Source organism: Penicillium bovifimosum (assembly GCF_028826915.1).
Source record: "Penicillium bovifimosum strain IBT 22155 chromosome Unknown utg000004l_segment0_segment0, whole genome shotgun sequence".
Lineage (NCBI taxonomy): Eukaryota > Fungi > Ascomycota > Eurotiomycetes > Eurotiales > Aspergillaceae > Penicillium > Penicillium bovifimosum.
Genome location: NW_026622713.1, coordinates 2,070,573 through 2,086,709, shown reverse-complemented (window position 1 = coordinate 2,086,709; position 16,137 = coordinate 2,070,573). Strand labels below are relative to the sequence as shown.

The following is a 16,137-nucleotide window of genomic DNA, read 5'->3' as shown; positions in this document are numbered from 1 at the left end:
TTCCTAAGTTTTTACTGAGTTACCCACATTATATAGCACCAGTCCCGCCAACAGTACAGACCACTAAGTGAAGCTGAGTGGCCTACGATAGAGTATGGATTTAGGGAGTTAACAATCCTAGCAACTCTGTATTCGCTCTAACCATCTACGTGATATTCCCACCAAAGCAAAGGAAAGCCACCCCGCAAAGTTTCCATGTGCATCAACAAATCCGATGCTCGGGAGGCCGCCAAGGGACCCCCAGGAGAGCAAAGATCCGACGTTCATCGCGCCCCTCAATCAGTCTGCCGGCATTCAGTTTGACCTGCTGTCTCCGAAGTACATCCGCATAGAGACCTTTTTGGTTCAAGCACATGCCTTTCTTGCGCGCTAGTAACCTCATACTCCGGTTAAACATATCGTTGCCTGTAAAGTATATCAATGCGGCCCCGATTTCCGCATCAGGAACAAAAAGCAGATCGATCCGACGCCACAGGTTGGTCCCTGGTAGGGCCGACGCGCCGTGCCACCTCGACCCATCTTGGTGTGATGAGGCGGCAAGGCTGGCCTTCAAAAAGCCACTACTGAACAATTTGGGAACAACAAGACCGAGCATTATGGTGCGAATTTGCTCCAAAGAGGCACCTGGCTTGGTGATTAGGCAGTCCACGTCTCCGCAGGTGACTGCCCCGCGGCGGTAAGAGCCCCCGATGATCACCTGCATGTCCCTGTCCACACCCTGCACCGCCTTTTGCACGACTGCACCGTGGGCTTCGACCTCCTTGCGGGGGATTCGTTGTGAGAAGTCACTGTAGCGTTCCACTCCAATGCGCTGCGGCTTACTCAAGGGGGCTCTTTCTAGCAAGTCACTCAAAGATCTGTAGCCTTGAGCAACCCACTTAGAGGCCTGGAGAAGACCAGCACCGTAAACGCCGAGAAATTCCTGAATTATCAAATCTTCCCGCGTATCAGTGGTATTATCGAGTCGACGAAGTCGATTGGTCAAGACAACTTCTTCGATCTTGTTAGCCAACCGCTCTCCGATGCCAGGGATGGCCCGAGCCTGTGCGCGTGTGGTAATTCTTTTCGGTTGCTGTCGCAAAGCGTTGATAGCTTTGCGATAAGCAATGACTCGCCACTGGTCAGCAGTCTTGGTATAGTACTCCAGCATTTGCTGAAGAACTTCTATGGTTCTGCTGTTTGGGTTGTCAAGATTCTTGCTTGGGTCAAATTCCTGCATACAGGCGAAACCTTTGGTCCAGTCGGGTTTGCCTTTGTGTTCTCGGGGCGCTATTTTTCGTTGTTTTCGGGTCGACTCGTTTTCTGAGCTCGAGGTGTCGATATCGGACTCAGCATCAAATGTAGCAACCGGCGACTCAAGCGGATCCAAAGGCTACGTGGAAAGGTCAGTTGATATAACTCCTACTGACATACGAGAGCTGTTACCAAGTGACTTGTAGCCTTAGCCTCATCTATCATATCATCCAATGCATCACGCTCCCGGGAGCCTCGATCGCCTGCCTCATCGGTAGCAGCCTCATGGATATGCGCGGTGGCCACTGCATCGGGTATGCTTTCAGACGCGGTTTGTGGTATGGTGGATGGCTCGCTTTCAGGGATGGTATGCGTAGCTTCTCCGATTGAAGACGGGTCCCGGTCTGGAGACTGCTCCTTCTCCCGCCGTGATCGTTTCAATGGCAAAGAATCAGGCGAAGGCTGCGCTGCGGTCGGGGCCTTATCTATCTCAGCGGCCAAGATTTCGTCGACACGAAACCGGAGCTGTGAGGGGTTAAGAATTGAACGAAATTGGATGCATTCGGATGGGTAGGATTCATTGACAAGAACAACATTTGTCTGTGACACTGTCAATACTGAACAGCGGATGTTTCGCGCATGAACTCACTGGCACCGATTCAAGTTTGAGGTATTTCAAGAGATCGCTAGAGCGCAAGCATTTGTCACAAACCACATGAGTAATATCATGTGCCCAATTCCGACTCCATCGTGCACCATAGTCTTGGGCTCGTTGAATGCGCAACCGTCGGAAGGGCGATACGTCGTTGCTTGGGAAGAAGACTAGGACTCGAGGTCAGTGAAAGTCTGTTGCATTCGACTTGCTAGAGTACTTACAGAAGATCAATCCCTTGAAGATCTGTTGGTCATCCGGTACGACCTTAGCACTGTTGGCCTTCCTTTTCTTTCCAGGAGGGCCTCTGGTCCTGGTAGCTGACATGACTTCAATCACCGGGGGACATGTAGCAGCAAGTTTGGGCTCATCTCTCTTGCTTTGCATATCACACGAAGACCGAGAGCCCGAGTCTGCTGGGACAGGTAAGACGTGCCCTGGAGAAGTAGTGACACTCGTTGGAATGAAGTTGTCGGTTGCTTTGGCTGCGGGGGTTACAAGAAACCCATAGGCGTCATCGCGTTCTTCATGGTGTTCCGAGTTATCCAGCTGGTCAAGAGCCGCAAAGAACTTCTTCTTGCTCAGTAAATGCGGCGTCATGGTAGCCTAGTGACCTAGTCCGGTTCCCAATGGAGGGGGTGGGCCAAAAAGCCATCATAGGATGCCTAAAGTCACTGTGAGCCAATATTGGAAACCTCGTCTATGCGTATATGTATACAGGAAAGAGAGTGTCATCGTCGGAAGTTCTTTTCGGACTGAACCGAAGATCGTTCTTTGGAACCGTGGACGCGATTGACTGGCGCGAAATGGGCGCCCAAGTCACGAGACACACAGTCTGCCCTTTGTTGTACACGAAAACCAGAGGATAACCCCAGCATGTTAGAGATGGTTCCTACATATGGACTTCATCCAGCGGTAGTACATACAAAATTCTATATTTTGACTCTCTTCAAAATAATGCCAGGAAGTAGCCTCGACAGAATCCCCAGAATGGATATACTGTGTCATGTGACCATTGATTTCCATGGAAGATAGAGCAACACCTACAAGGTCGATAGCAGCCCGACGTTGTACAAATCTCACCCTGAACATAGCCTCACAATCAACACAGGGCCAACTGGCTACAGTCAATCCATCAATATGTGGAAAGCTGCCCTTCCCACCAGTTCGGCGGCTGAATTCCCGCTCCTGCGGACCAGCCGCTGTTTAAGTTGCCAATTCCGCAATCCAGCGACACTATCCCAGCTACAGTCCAAAACCCTCTCCCTGCGCCAATATTCTAGCAAGGTTGAAAAGCCTAGCCCCGCAAAGAATCCTGCCCCCGTGCCGCGAACCCGAGGCGAGGCACCGTATCGCTTGTCAACTGCCACCGAATTCACACAGAACTCGCCCTCCAAAGATGGCCCTCAGCCCGGCGATGCAGATTTCGTTCCTCCGAGACTAGACCGACCAATCGGTAGTCCGGAAGTGCCGCTAGAAGGGCAGAACACAGGCATTGACACGCGGTCGATGCGCCAGCGGCGCGACGATTTCACCAACTATGACCGGCACATCAAGCGGCGCAAGGAACTGTACGAGCTTCCATCCTCAACCTCCTCGTTCTCTGAGACCTGATACCCAGAATTCGAAGTACTAATGAGCAATGGTATTTTACAGAACAAAGCAAGTCGCCAAACCGTATTTCCGTGAATGGTCGAATCTCCGCTTCGCCGAGGGCAAGACCTTCATTTCGAACCCGCGCCTGTTCAAAGCCGACAGAGCCCTATACTTCCCCAATATGCACGGAGTAACGCTTGCATCGCCGAAGGATCCGCAGAACACAACGACGCAGCTGCGCGGCAGCATCTCGGTGGTGAACCTGTTCTCGAGTGTGTGGGCCGAAAGCCAAGTTGCGACGTTTACCGGACCAGAACAGAACCCGGGACTGGTAGAGGCGATGGCCAGCGGCGGGAGATTGGTGCAGCGGATTGATATCAATCTCGAGGAGAACCGGTTGAAGGCGTTCCTGGTGAAGAAGTTTATGTGGCGGATGCGACAGAAATTGGCTACGCAGCAGCATTCACGGTACTTCCTTGTGCAAAAGGGCTTTGACCAAGCCCTCAAGGAGACTGTGGGTATGATGAACTCTAAGGTAGGCTATGTCTACCTGGTTGATTCGGAATGCCGCATCCGCTGGGCGGGTAGTGGACCGGCTAGCCCGGCTGAACTCGAGAGTCTTAATGCTGGATTGCGGAAACTTATTGAAGAGAAGAAAGCTATTCTCAAGCTGCAGGACCCAGCTCGCAAGTATTGAATGAGCCTGGGGTGAGAAGAGTGAACTTGAGCCATGGATGTGGTTGAATCCCCTCTCACTTGAGTTTGTACATACAATAGAGAATGTGTATAATAGAAAGCATAGAAAGAAGGCGCCATGAAGACACCATTGCGAGAATCATCATCAGTTCTGTCAGATCCCCGTCAAGGGGATTCGGAGAATGCCCGACTCCGAACGCCTTCGAGAAGAGAAACTCGCTCGCTGGACAGCAAATGACACAATAACAATAAGACATAGGGGCAACGTATAAGGCCAGCCACAAAAGCTCTGCCGTCACGTCTTACCGGAAGAACAGCAACATCAAGAAACAAAACCCAATGAAACACCCGAGTATAATAGCATCTCGCCTCTTCTTATTTCCAATCTTGCCGATTAGATAGTTCATGCCAGGGACGTTGGCAGCGGCGCCGACAATACGCCGATTGATGTTAGCGATGGTCTCACTCTGGACCCCGAAGTTCTCATTGATGGCATACGCCTGGCTTAGCACACCGTCCATCATGTTGTGGCTGTTCTCGACTCGGCCTCGCTCTTCAAGCATGTATTCCGCCTCAGCGGCGGCAGGGTTTGATGCGCGGTAGGAGTCAATATCTGAACGGACATTGGAGAGTAGGTTTGCGCGATCGCGCGATTCGGAGATAGCTGCAGCTAGACGTTGGAGCTCGCGGCGGTGGTCTTGCAGCACTTCGCGGTGGCGGGAGACGTTGTTCTGTTTCACGGCGGAGGATGTGAGAGTAGCTTCGGAATCGAGGAGACGGGATAATTGGGCGATGAGAGACTCGCGCTATACGGACGTTGATTAGCTGTGATCTCTATCAAATAGTGGTGAATGGATGTACTCTTTGGAGGAGGTCCTTCAATTGTGATTCGAGCCGTAGCTCTTCTTCGGTAGGTGATGGTGGAGGTTTGGTGATGGAAGCAAATTGTGAATACGTATGGAAGAGGTTCTCGGTCTATAGGCGTGTCAGTAAGCTGCACCGATAGCACTCCTGGTAAGAAATATTGGTACCTGAGTCTCAAGTGACCGGGTTTGTTGCCGAAGCTGTGTCCACCCGGAGGCAGTCGAGGAAGCCATGATAGGCAAGAAGATGTGAGATATGGAAGAGGCAGAACCCAGATATATCCAAAAGTACTACGTAGACCAAATCAATCCGTGCAAGGGCCGAGGTGCTACCTGATAGTCTACGTAAGTTGCAGCCCCATGACGGGGTAAAAGCGCCGCTAACCGGATACGGTAAGTGTATGCCCCAAGGCCCAGGCACATAACTCGCCAGAAACTTCAGGCACCTAGATAAAAAAAGCGGAAGTGCCACCAAAATCACGTGCACCCGCTAAATTCACAAATTCGCTTAGCCCTAGTCCCACAACCAGTCGCAAATTGACACCCGGACATCTTCAATTTTCAACGTCGACAACCCACACATCTCAACGCCACCATGGTATGTGCTGCTGTGCAACCGCTACAATCTCAAAATGCTGATGAACCTCTCTTTTTCCGCAGTCGTCCAAGGTCAAGGCTGCTCAGCTCTGGGGCAAGAACAAGGATGAGCTCGCCAAGCAGCTCGAGGAGTTGAAGCTCGAGCTCAACCAGCTCCGCGTGCAGAAGATCTCCTCCGGCGCTTCCACAAAGACTCAGAGAATGTGCGTATTCGACACCCCCGATATTCTTTTTCGTGCGGATGGGATTTGAAGATTTGCGGCATGGACTCGAACCCGACCGAAAAAAACATCGAACAAGAGGAGGGACTACGCCAGCAATATGGAATGCCTGATGAGGAAGAGATGGACTTGTTCGACGCTGGAAATAAAGCACACGATATCACGGCCATCGATATTCGAGATTTGATGCTGACTGGAATTTTTTCATTTTTTAGCGGCGAGGTTCGCAAGTCGATCGCTCGCGTTCTCACCGTCATCAACGCCAACCAGCGCGCTCAGCTGCGTCTGTTCTACAAGAACAAGAAGTACCTGCCGCTCGACCTCCGCCCCAAGCTCACCCGTGAGATCCGCCGCCGTCTCACCAAGCACGAGCGTACCCAGACCACCGACAAGCAGCGCAAGCGTGCCATCCACTTCCCCCAGCGCAAGTACGCCGTTAAGGTATGAAATACTCCGACAAATCCTGGATAGTTGGGTAATGGTGGCAGGAGGGTTCATATGTTGGTTCATATTTGCCCTCTTCCCACCAACCAGCTAGTCCCTCCGACGAACCGACCCTACAGTACACGATGCTGACGTATTTTGTTACAGGCTTAAACGCAGAACTTGTTCGGATATGGAGTTTTGTGGGAAGACGTTACTGGCCTTGGACACAAGCAGGACGTGACAGTGTGGACCCGAAAGCTTGTGGAGGGGTCGGTTTTCTCTTTTTTTTTACATCCAAAAAATGGAAATTGATTATGTATCTAAATAGGATGCAAATCGACTCTTGACATGACACGACTTTAGACATTTTCATGCTCTTCTTGCTCTTGTATAGGCCTTGCATGTATGTCATGGGACGATGAAAATGTGTATATTTTGGTCCGCATATAGGGCGTCTCTACCATCACGTGAGCTGTAAAGCCACTTGGAGAATCCAACTTCATTCTCTGTATTCCCATAACCCATAGCGTCGCACAATGCTCCTTCAAGCTGCCAGAGGCCCTCGGACCATACTCGAATCCATGAAACTACCGGCTCATCACATTACCACTCGAAAACTCACTATGCCGCCTAACAGAGGCAGAGCACCTGAGACTTTGCTTGTTGGCAAGTCTCCTTATTTCATGCCATTATCTTTGGCTAACCAATAGCAGGCTCCGACCCAGAGCCTTTATTTCGGTATTCAGCGCAGAGATGGCTATGGAACGAGCCAGAGCAATTACGACGAAGATACGTACAATTCGACCCAAACGCCCTCATCCATATCGCTGAAGAAGCTGCTGGTCATGATGCGGTCTGTCTCGATTTATCAAGGTTACCGGAGGGGAACTTCAATAAAGCTTTTCTTGCGACAATGGAAGATGGGAGGCAGCTGGTCGTCAAAATACCCAACCCCAATGCGGGACCAGCTCACTACACTACGGCATCTGAAGTAGCAACCATGCAATTCGTGAGAGATTCTCCCATCGAAAAATATTTAGTCAATTACGCTAATTAGTTTTAAGGCCCGAGAAAAATTGAATATTCCTGTACCCAAGGTTCTTGCTTATTGCTCCCGGGACGGAGAAAGTAAGCTTGGAGCGGAATATATTGTGATGGAGAAAGCTCCGGGCATTGAACTGGGTCGCGTTTGGAATGACCTCAAGGCCCGTGAAAAATTGGCCATTGTGAAACAGGTGGGTTCTATTACGTGTAATCTCGCTCGATTCCAGTTTCCGTGCTATGGCGCCCTATACCGCCGGCAGGATATCAGCTTCGAGAGCCAGGTCATTGACGACGATTTTGCTGTGGGTCCTACAGTTGGGCGGGCATGGTTCGATGATAGAAGAGGTGACGTGGATGTTCCTCGGGGTCCTTGTGGGTTTCTCGCCTAAGCAGGGATATTATACTTCTAACCCTTTGCCTTTAGGGAATTCGGCGGAATGTGTGATGGAAGCACTTGTCCAGCGAGAAACAGCATGCCTAGAGAAATTCAGAACCTTCCCGCAGGACTGCCAGCAAGGAATATTTGGCGGGCCCGGCTGTTATCACCCATCCCACAAAGCGAAGTTGTCTGTCTTGCAAGATTTCCTCAAAATCCACTCCCATATCATTCCTCATAGCAAGGGTATCGCTGGTGGTGTCATTTGGCATAATGATCTTCATGCAGACAATATCTTTGTCGACCCCGATAATCCGTCTCAAATCACAAGCATTATCGACTGGCAAGGCGTGCCTATCTATCCGATGTTCCTAGCCGCTCATCATCCCTCTTTGATAGAATATGATGGGCCAAAGCTGGATGGCTTTGTCCAACCGACGCTTCCTGATAATTTGGATTCACTTGACCCTCAGGCCAGAAAGCGCGCCAAGGTTTTATTTGCTGCCCAGTCATTTTGGCTTTCCTATGAGATTGAGGTACAGAGAGCTATACCTGAGCTCTTACAGGCATTTCGCTACAAAGATTCGCTACCCGGCCAAATCTTAGGAATGATCGGATCTATCTGTGACGATGGAGAGCCATATGTGCAAAGCCTACTTGCGGATTTAAGTGAGAAAAGCACCTGGAAACAAGTTGTTGGGGCGAATGAAACCGGCCATCCAAACGTGCCGTGTCCTTTGCATTACTCAAAAGAAGAGATTTCACACCAGCAAGTGGAATACTCTAAGTGGCAGAAGGATGTCGAGAGAAAGGCGCGAGTGATCGATGAGATAGGGGTCTATCCCGGCTGGAATGGGGCCGTGTCTCCCCAAGAGTATGACGAAGTGGCCAAACGACTCAGTGTATCAAAGCAAAACTTTTTGCTTCGAGAATCAGCAAATGAGCAGGAAAAAGCGCTATGGGAGAAGCTTTGGCCTTTTCAAGATGCTGTCGTTAGATGAAGCCGGGACGGACGCAGAATGCATTACTTCGAAGATACCTATATTGAAGAACAGTAATGAGATAAACACCCGTGGAAAATAACTAAGCGGAAAGAGCACGATTTTTGAACTGAAGCCATTCATTTTCACTTGCTTTAGGGAGCTACTTAGGTACCTGGTGTAGTGGGGAGATTGGCTCTCCCCCCTGCCGTATTACTCTCCCGGTCACTCTTTGGCCGGGAATTGATAGTAGTATTATGACCTGCTCTTCCATCATCTTCTCCAGCTCTCGTAGCGCCAACCACATACCTACTAGGTAACTGATTAGGGAACTTTCAACTACGTTCAACCTACATAACTTGCATCTACTTGAAATAGATGATCGGAAATGGCTCTAGAGTCTAGATGCAGCTAGCCTAACAAACATGGCCCAGAGAAATCAAGGATAAGACCGAAATTACATACAGCTACTTTCCATAGCAACCGAACCCCAAGCACCAGCGACCAAAGCCAAAATTCGAGCCATGTGCAGTATTCACTAGGCCTGGTTGATCCCAATGCCATGCCCAGGACCATTGCCGCCTACACCGGCGCTTCCGGTTCCAAGCTCCCCAGTATCCGTCTCCAGAACCCACATCCCCCCACAAATACAAGACCGTAACAAGCCCAGCTTAGCAATCATCTTGAACGACAACATCGACCGGGGCAGACTCGTATCACCCGAGACCTCACAGCAGCGCGCACATCTCCGCTTTTTCGACGGCGCCACACGACCATCGTTCCCCAACGGCAACGGCGGACGCAGCGGACATTTCTTGACGATATCGACCTCGCGCTGTCTGCGGTACATTGCCGTGCGGCGGTCATTCCCAAAGCCAAGCCAGCTATAGTCCCCAAGGTAAATCGCCATGCGATTGATTTCCGATCTGAGCGCCGGGACTGTCTGTCCGAAGAGCGTGGCGACGGCCGTGATGAGAACGGATGGGATGCGCGCGTTGACTAGTAGTTCCTTTTCAGGACCGGGTCGTTCGGCGTCGCCGAAGCCGGCGCCTTGGTATGCGTGCTTCACTGCTGAGTCGACTCCGGCTAGGAATTTCTCGTATACGTCGATGCGGACAGGTGATGATTCTAATGCTTGGCAGATCTCTGTGTAGTAGATTCTGGAGTCGCCCAGTAATGAGGCGGGGTTTGTGGTTGCGAAGCCGGCGTGGACGCCGCGGAGACCGCGACAGATGAAGCGGAGGAAGGCTCGGGACATGCTTGAGAGGAGAATTAGGAGGGGGAGGGAGGTTGTGTTCTTCACTGCGGAGGAAGTCAGTGTTATGTCGTGGAGTTTGTCTCGCGCAGTAGGCACTTACACTTCTGGGCGAATGCCTCTGGGTCGTTCAAGATACCTTGGAACTCGTCGGCCATATCGAAGATTTCGTTCAGAAGGAAGTGAGAGAAGTCCAGTGTCCATTTGGTGTTGCCCAACACCATGCGTAGAACAGCTTCCGTCTTTAATTAGCAACATGTCAAAGTAACTCGCTGGTATTTCTTGGGGCTCACCTGGATCATGAGCGTCGGATTGTCCTCCTTTATTGTATTGGAAGAAATATGCAAATAGAACAGAGGAATGTCGGAGTTGGATAATCGCGTATGGCACAGCCGATGATAGGCTACGAGGCTTGAACCTGCCCCCGAAGCCCAAGCCAGATTGTAAGCTGAGACAACGTGGTATGTATGGATTGCTCATGAGTTTGTCTTGTTCGACGGTGAAATTGCAATTCACCGGCAACGCGCGATACACCTCGCTGATGAATGTGATTCGAGCCTCTTTTGAAATGGTCAGTGGCTTTGCTCTGGTATAAGTTGGAAGACCTTGACACACTCACCTGGTGTTAATAGCCGAAGAGCAACCATGAGGATGTCATCTGTATTGGATTCGGCGCCAGACCCTCGACTGAACGCCAATGTTAAGGCCGCAATGGCGACAGAGAAGTTACCTACATGTCTCCGTCAGTCTTTCCTTTTTTTCCCTCACACAGGCAGTCTAGGTAACACATACTCTCATCATAGAGACCCTCTGTGGACCCGAATGAATGTTCCATCGCCCTCAATTGCATTTGCCCGTCACTATCCAGAACGGCAGCAATGCAAGAGTTGGGGGAGAAAGCAATATGAAGACCTGTCCAGGTCAGTTTGACCTACACATCAGAAAGGAGCACCAGTCTCGTACATACCTGACGGTTCGGGTGGGTACTGGAACCCAACTTGGGCCAGACTAGTCACTGTGCTTGAATCGTCAACTCCTGGCAGAATGCTCATCGTCCGAGTGTCATAACATGTTATTGAACTATCGTCATGAGTGAGAGCCAAAACTGCCCCATGCTCCACCACATCGACCGAGACAATAAACTTGTCACAGTAGATGTCCTCCAACCGGCGCAGCTCCATTTTAGGCTAGGATCATGTTAGTCTCAATCCAGCACAAGGTACTGAAAGCAGTTGGTTCGTACCTTTACCTGAGCGTTGCTCTTTTTTGACGTCACCTCGTCAAACTTGGGATGCAAAGTCTGCTGCGCAGAATCTAAATGCCACCTGACAATTATACTCGATGGACCTTGCTGCTCTGGATAGTCGTGTATGGCATGGAGAGGCTTCGATAACACCGCCAAGATCCAAGGGTTGGCACCGGACCCTGCAGGACCATCAACCTGCCCTGGCATAATCTCTAGCCGCGTGAGTGAGTATATCGAGTTCGAAAACGGCAAGGATTGATCGGGGTGGTCCGGCCCCGGGTTGACATCCATCATATTGCTGGGCATGTCCACCTTGCAGTGGACTAAATGGAAGGTAGGGACGGGGAATTGGCCTGGCATTTTGCCCTGTGTCGGCTCCCACTGTGGCGGGTTCCAACTGATGTGCACTTTGTAGAGACAAATCTTCTGGCACGCAGAATAGGTTGCGAGAAGAATTCCGGCTACATGTATGTGTCAGTGACGGGGTCAAGCAAAACTCCGACTGGAACCAAATACCTTGTGTCGCGGTCAGGGACGCATGCGTGAGTAACCTGTCCGAGTATCCTGTGTTCTTCAGCTCAGTTGCCGCCTCGGCCCATTTACTATCAGGGTTTTGATATAACATTTTGATCTGTCCGGCTCTGGTCACACAGATCAGGGCGCCTTTGTTGACTGGGTGGAATGGCCCGACAGGGCGTCGACGGAACGGAGAGTAAGCCCATCTACCGTTCACTTTGGCTGCTTGGTGAAAAATATGGACCTGTTTCGATGTCAGAGACTATCTTGTCATTCCCTGGAGACTTAAACGTACATTATGACGTTGGGAAGAGTTCAGCCACATCATTCCAATAACCTGGCTGCCGTCGTCACTGGTGTCAAATTCAGCGTGACGCAAGACCGAGATGCTGTTTAATGCAATGGATATTGAATAGAGGCATATGCGACCCGAATAGTCGATGACAGCCAGTTCTGAGCCAGTCTCGTTCCATGACAGATGGGCTAATTGATTATCACTGTGGGTCTCCAAGGTTAAAGTCAACGCTGACTCTTCCTCTAGCATCCATTTGCCATCTGATGGACGACATTGGAGATGTCGAACCATCACCCTGAGTCCGTCTGACGAGATAGCTGCAATACATCCCATGCGAGACCAGGCAATCTTCCTAAAGGTTCGTTAGTCCTAGAATGCAGATGTAGAAAATTAGAACGGGTTTCCAAGCTTACTGGCAGCATCCTAACAGGCGCATCTCATCTAAGCATTGTGGGAGTCCTTTGATTGGAGAGGCGGCGGACAAGCCCAGCTCCAAGGAGTTGGGTTCTCCAAAGAGATCATCCACATTGATCCCGTCCTCCATGATCAGGGGCATAATAAGTGTCGAACCACTCTATCGGTGTTTGGTAATCAGGGAATCAATACAACATAGCTTCACAGAGTTCCCCGGACCATTGAATACCAGCTGGCTTTACTCCGTAGTCCGTACTATTCCTCGGGAAGAGAGGGGGATCCCGAGATCGGCGCCAATGTTCAAGAAGATATCTCAGAGTCCAGATCCCCACAGAGATGTCACAGTCAATGCAACGGCTTGAGTCTCCAATATCTGAAGTCAGATTCATAGACCAACTTCCTGTTGTTCTATGCCGTCAGCGCCTGGACCTCCAGGGACCGTTGGCCTTCCAAGGTTCCGGGGAATGCTTAGTCAGGTCGCGTGACATGAATCAGGTGACGGGTAGCCCAGCCAACGGTGGTTGACCAATCAAAGCAATATATAATGACCCACTATATGGCAGGGCGAATCAACGTTAGGCTTTTGAACTGTCAAAACATCACAATAATAGGGGGGTAAATAGAGAAAGAGGGGACCACATTCAGGTTAAAGACCAATGGACGATTGTCTGGTAGTTCTGGGAGATAGTCACGTCCGTAGTCACGCCCGTAGACCCGTAGTGCGAGAAAAGTGCGAGAAAGGTACGCGACCAGTGAGTTCTGTTACTGTAGGGGACGTGCTCAGCAAGCTTTCCTACACGATACGATCATTGATAGCCTACGGAGTAATGTAACTCCCACCTCCAGTGGTTCTGGTTCTACCGTGAGTGACTACCCAATTTCCTCTCCTCCGAAGTATACTACTCACGAGTCACTGATAAATCCCACACATCATTAAGTCGCCCCCCCTTGTCAATTCCTATTCGTTTAAGCCAATTTCCCCGGGCCACATTCCTTCACGCGGAATCCCATATCTTCGGTCAAAACAAAGATTGTTTTCTGTTTTCTGTTTTCTGTCAATTTTTTATTATTTTTCAGTTCTTTTTGATCTGATTTGATTTTCTGATTTTTTTTCTCTCTCCGGACCCATAACTGAAGCCCTGAAAGTGCACGGATTCGTTAAATCCCCTTCCTCTCCAACGCTGACCTCATCGTCAACGATCTCCTGGGTTACCTTCTACCTTTCTCCTACTCTTCTCTCCTGATATTCCTACCGAGCGTCTTCCACCTAATTGATTCCTGCCCTTCTGCCCGTTCATGATATTCATGATCGCGTTCTCCAAATCTCTTCGCGATCTAGCATATTGAAGATACTCTCGGATCTTTTCTTCCCGCCCGAACTCCCCTGGTGAACATCCTCCTGCGCGCTGTGACTTGGACTTTCAGCCCATTCACAGCACACAGCCATGGGGAATATGGATTATCTTCTATCCGATATTTCGGACTCGGAGTTAAGTCCTCCTCCTCCTGATCTTGCGTATTCGTCAGAGTCAGAGGATACAGCGACGCGTTATCCAACACCTTCATCCCAAGTGGAAGCTGAGCTTGCCGCTGAGGGTTCTGCACGCCAAGCCCCTCCCGCGAAGAGGAGACGCAACCCTTTACCGAAGGAACGGACCACTCAGTATCTCGATCTGTCTAAATCTCTTCATGAACAAACTGATCAGCACAATTTGCTCGTTCAAACTCTTCGGCATCAAAAAGATATTGTCGTCATCGCTGGCGCCGGTATCTCCACTGCCGCGGGTAGTAAGTTTCTTGGGATTCTGCCATGATTCTGCCATGACACACCACTCTAACTATCTATAGTTCCGGACTTTCGCTCCACAGATGGACTCTTCAAAACTTTGCAGAAAAAGCACAATTTAAAAGCTTCCGGGAAGCTTCTGTTCGATGCAGCCGTCTACCAAGATGAGGCATTGACGGCTCCCTTCCATGAAATGGTCCGGTCGCTGTCGGAGGCTGATCCCAAGCCCACCGCCTTCCACGAAATGCTCGCCCGATTAGGCACTGAGTCGCGCCTCAAACGGCTTTACACCCAAAACATCGATGGCATTGAAACTTCAATGAAGCCGCTGGCTACTGAAATTCCACTCAGCGTTAAGGGTGGTTGGCCGGTCACAATCCAACTTCACGGCAGTATCGAATGGATGGTTTGCCAAAAATGCAGCTACCTCACCAGCTTCAAAGCAGCCTTGTTCACAGAAGCCGATCCTCCCCCATGCACAGAGTGCGCAGGAAATGACGACGCTCGCCTAACCGCCGGACTACGAAGCCACGGAATCGGACGCATGCGCCCGCGGATTGTCCTCTACAATGAACACAACCCGGACGAAGAGGCAATTGCCTCCGTGATGAACGCCGACATCAAATCCCGCCCTCGCGTATTAATCGTCGCTGGTACCAGCTTGAAGATTCCTGGAGTCCGTCGTCTCGTCAAAAGCATGTGTGCGAACATCCGCACTCGCAAGGATGGAGTCACAATGTTCATCAACAATGAACCACCAAGCGGCAAGGAGTTCGATGACTGCTTCGACTTGATCATCAAGGGATCGTGCGATGAAGTCGCCCGTCAGGTCAATTTGAAGCCATGGAATTCGAACGATATCACACCATGCACATACGAGTCATCGCCTGAACCAATGCCACTATCCCGGCCCGATCTTGCTGTGCAGGTCATGAAAACACCGCAAAAGAGACCACGCACAAACACTGGTCTTCTTTCACCTTCCTCCAGCCATGATGAGAAGCCCACGAAGAAGCCTGCCACCACAGCGGCGAAAAGGAAGATTACGAACCCGGCGAGCAATGGCCTTTCCATCTCACAACTCCTCCAGAACTCGAAACCCACTACTACCAAGGCTGCTCCTAAGGCTGTTCCCACGGCCGCTCCCAAGGCCGCTCCCAAGCTTGCTCCCAAACCCCGTGCGAAGAAGGCTGCAACGACTGCTGCTTCAAAGAAGCGTGCTACGAAGGCCCCGCCCAAGCCCAATGCCACCCTTGCATTTACAACCACCAAACCCAATCAATCTGCCGGGAAACTCAACACAAAGGCCGATGGCAAAGCCATGCAACCAGTCCCAGCTGGCGCTTCGAGGAACAACGGTCTCATTCGCCCAGAGCAACCCGAGAAAGCAGATATTACCCTCGACTCGGATACTCTGCCTCGGACATGTCTTTCCTCCTGAGTGGTTTATGTTTTGGTTGATTTTTCAGTATCTGTTGACCATCATTCATGACATGATGTATGGGTTGGCGTCACCGGTGTTCTTTCTCTTATTGCTCTTTTCGAGCTCCCTGCAACTCTCTTTCTTCACTGGCGTTCTCATGGTTGTCTCCCCACCTCCATGTTTTTCTTTCCTTCTTTCATGGGCTGTATTATTATTACCGTCACCTGCGTGCTCTCTGGGTTGATGTTGCTGCCGTCTTTTTTCGAAAGATACCACCGATAGATCACGGTTTCTTGCATGGGCAAACTGGCGTTTTCCGGGCAACAGGCTTGTTTTCCCGGCCTGATGGGTTCCTGGCTCTTCTTCTTGCTCATGCCAAACTGGCATGGGTGCTCATATGTGGTACATCTCAATCAGATATCCACGATCTTGAGTCTCACTTTTTTTAATTTGAGTACCCTTTCATCCAATACATGTTCCTAGGTTCCCTTGGATATCATATCATCTGTATCATCCCG

The 16,137-nt window shown here is 50.5% G+C and overlaps 7 protein-coding genes across 7 annotated transcripts; 4 read left to right on the top strand and 3 right to left on the bottom strand.

The window, feature by feature from the left end:
- Window positions 1–202: 202 nt before the first annotated feature.
- N7515_005084 (DNA-directed DNA polymerase IV) lies at window positions 203–2,485 on the bottom strand (the record flags this gene model as incomplete). Its single annotated transcript, XM_056665828.1, has 4 exons — window positions 203–1,372; window positions 1,414–1,833; window positions 1,883–2,055; window positions 2,110–2,485. The coding sequence occupies 4 exons, from the start codon at window positions 2,483–2,485 to the stop codon at window positions 203–205; spliced, it is 2,139 nt and encodes a 712-aa protein (XP_056522778.1).
- A 540-nt stretch (window positions 2,486–3,025) lies between these two features.
- N7515_005083 (mitochondrial ATPase complex subunit ATP10) lies at window positions 3,026–4,178 on the top strand (the record flags this gene model as incomplete). Its single annotated transcript, XM_056665827.1, has 2 exons — window positions 3,026–3,456; window positions 3,542–4,178. The coding sequence occupies 2 exons, from the start codon at window positions 3,026–3,028 to the stop codon at window positions 4,176–4,178; spliced, it is 1,068 nt and encodes a 355-aa protein (XP_056522777.1).
- A 301-nt stretch (window positions 4,179–4,479) lies between these two features.
- Window positions 4,480–5,274, bottom strand: N7515_005082 (putative vesicle transport v-SNARE protein Gos1; the record flags this gene model as incomplete). Its single annotated transcript, XM_056665826.1, has 3 exons — window positions 4,480–4,983; window positions 5,039–5,152; window positions 5,209–5,274. The coding sequence occupies 3 exons, from the start codon at window positions 5,272–5,274 to the stop codon at window positions 4,480–4,482; spliced, it is 684 nt and encodes a 227-aa protein (XP_056522776.1).
- A 361-nt stretch (window positions 5,275–5,635) lies between these two features.
- Window positions 5,636–6,455, top strand: N7515_005081 (60S ribosomal protein uL29; the record flags this gene model as incomplete). Its single annotated transcript, XM_056665825.1, has 4 exons — window positions 5,636–5,638; window positions 5,701–5,840; window positions 6,074–6,299; window positions 6,450–6,455. The coding sequence occupies 4 exons, from the start codon at window positions 5,636–5,638 to the stop codon at window positions 6,453–6,455; spliced, it is 375 nt and encodes a 124-aa protein (XP_056522775.1).
- A 452-nt stretch (window positions 6,456–6,907) lies between these two features.
- On the top strand, window positions 6,908–8,705 carry N7515_005080 (phosphotransferase family protein; the record flags this gene model as incomplete). Its single annotated transcript, XM_056665824.1, has 4 exons — window positions 6,908–6,950; window positions 6,998–7,293; window positions 7,349–7,700; window positions 7,753–8,705. 4 exons carry the CDS (start codon window positions 6,908–6,910, stop codon window positions 8,703–8,705), a joined length of 1,644 nt encoding a protein of 547 aa, XP_056522774.1.
- Window positions 8,706–9,222: 517 nt separating this feature from the next.
- N7515_005079 (mediator of RNA polymerase II transcription subunit 16) lies at window positions 9,223–12,552 on the bottom strand (the record flags this gene model as incomplete). The annotated part of the gene is made up of 10 exons (XM_056665823.1): window positions 9,223–9,986; window positions 10,043–10,174; window positions 10,233–10,499; window positions 10,559–10,669; window positions 10,732–10,851; window positions 10,907–11,126; window positions 11,183–11,646; window positions 11,702–11,945; window positions 11,997–12,348; window positions 12,410–12,552. The coding sequence occupies 10 exons, from the start codon at window positions 12,550–12,552 to the stop codon at window positions 9,223–9,225; spliced, it is 2,817 nt and encodes a 938-aa protein (XP_056522773.1).
- A 1,303-nt stretch (window positions 12,553–13,855) lies between these two features.
- N7515_005078 (putative SIR2 family histone deacetylase (Hst4)) lies at window positions 13,856–15,637 on the top strand (the record flags this gene model as incomplete). Its single annotated transcript, XM_056665822.1, has 2 exons — window positions 13,856–14,198; window positions 14,259–15,637. 2 exons carry the CDS (start codon window positions 13,856–13,858, stop codon window positions 15,635–15,637), a joined length of 1,722 nt encoding a protein of 573 aa, XP_056522772.1.
- Window positions 15,638–16,137: the final 500 nt, after the last annotated feature.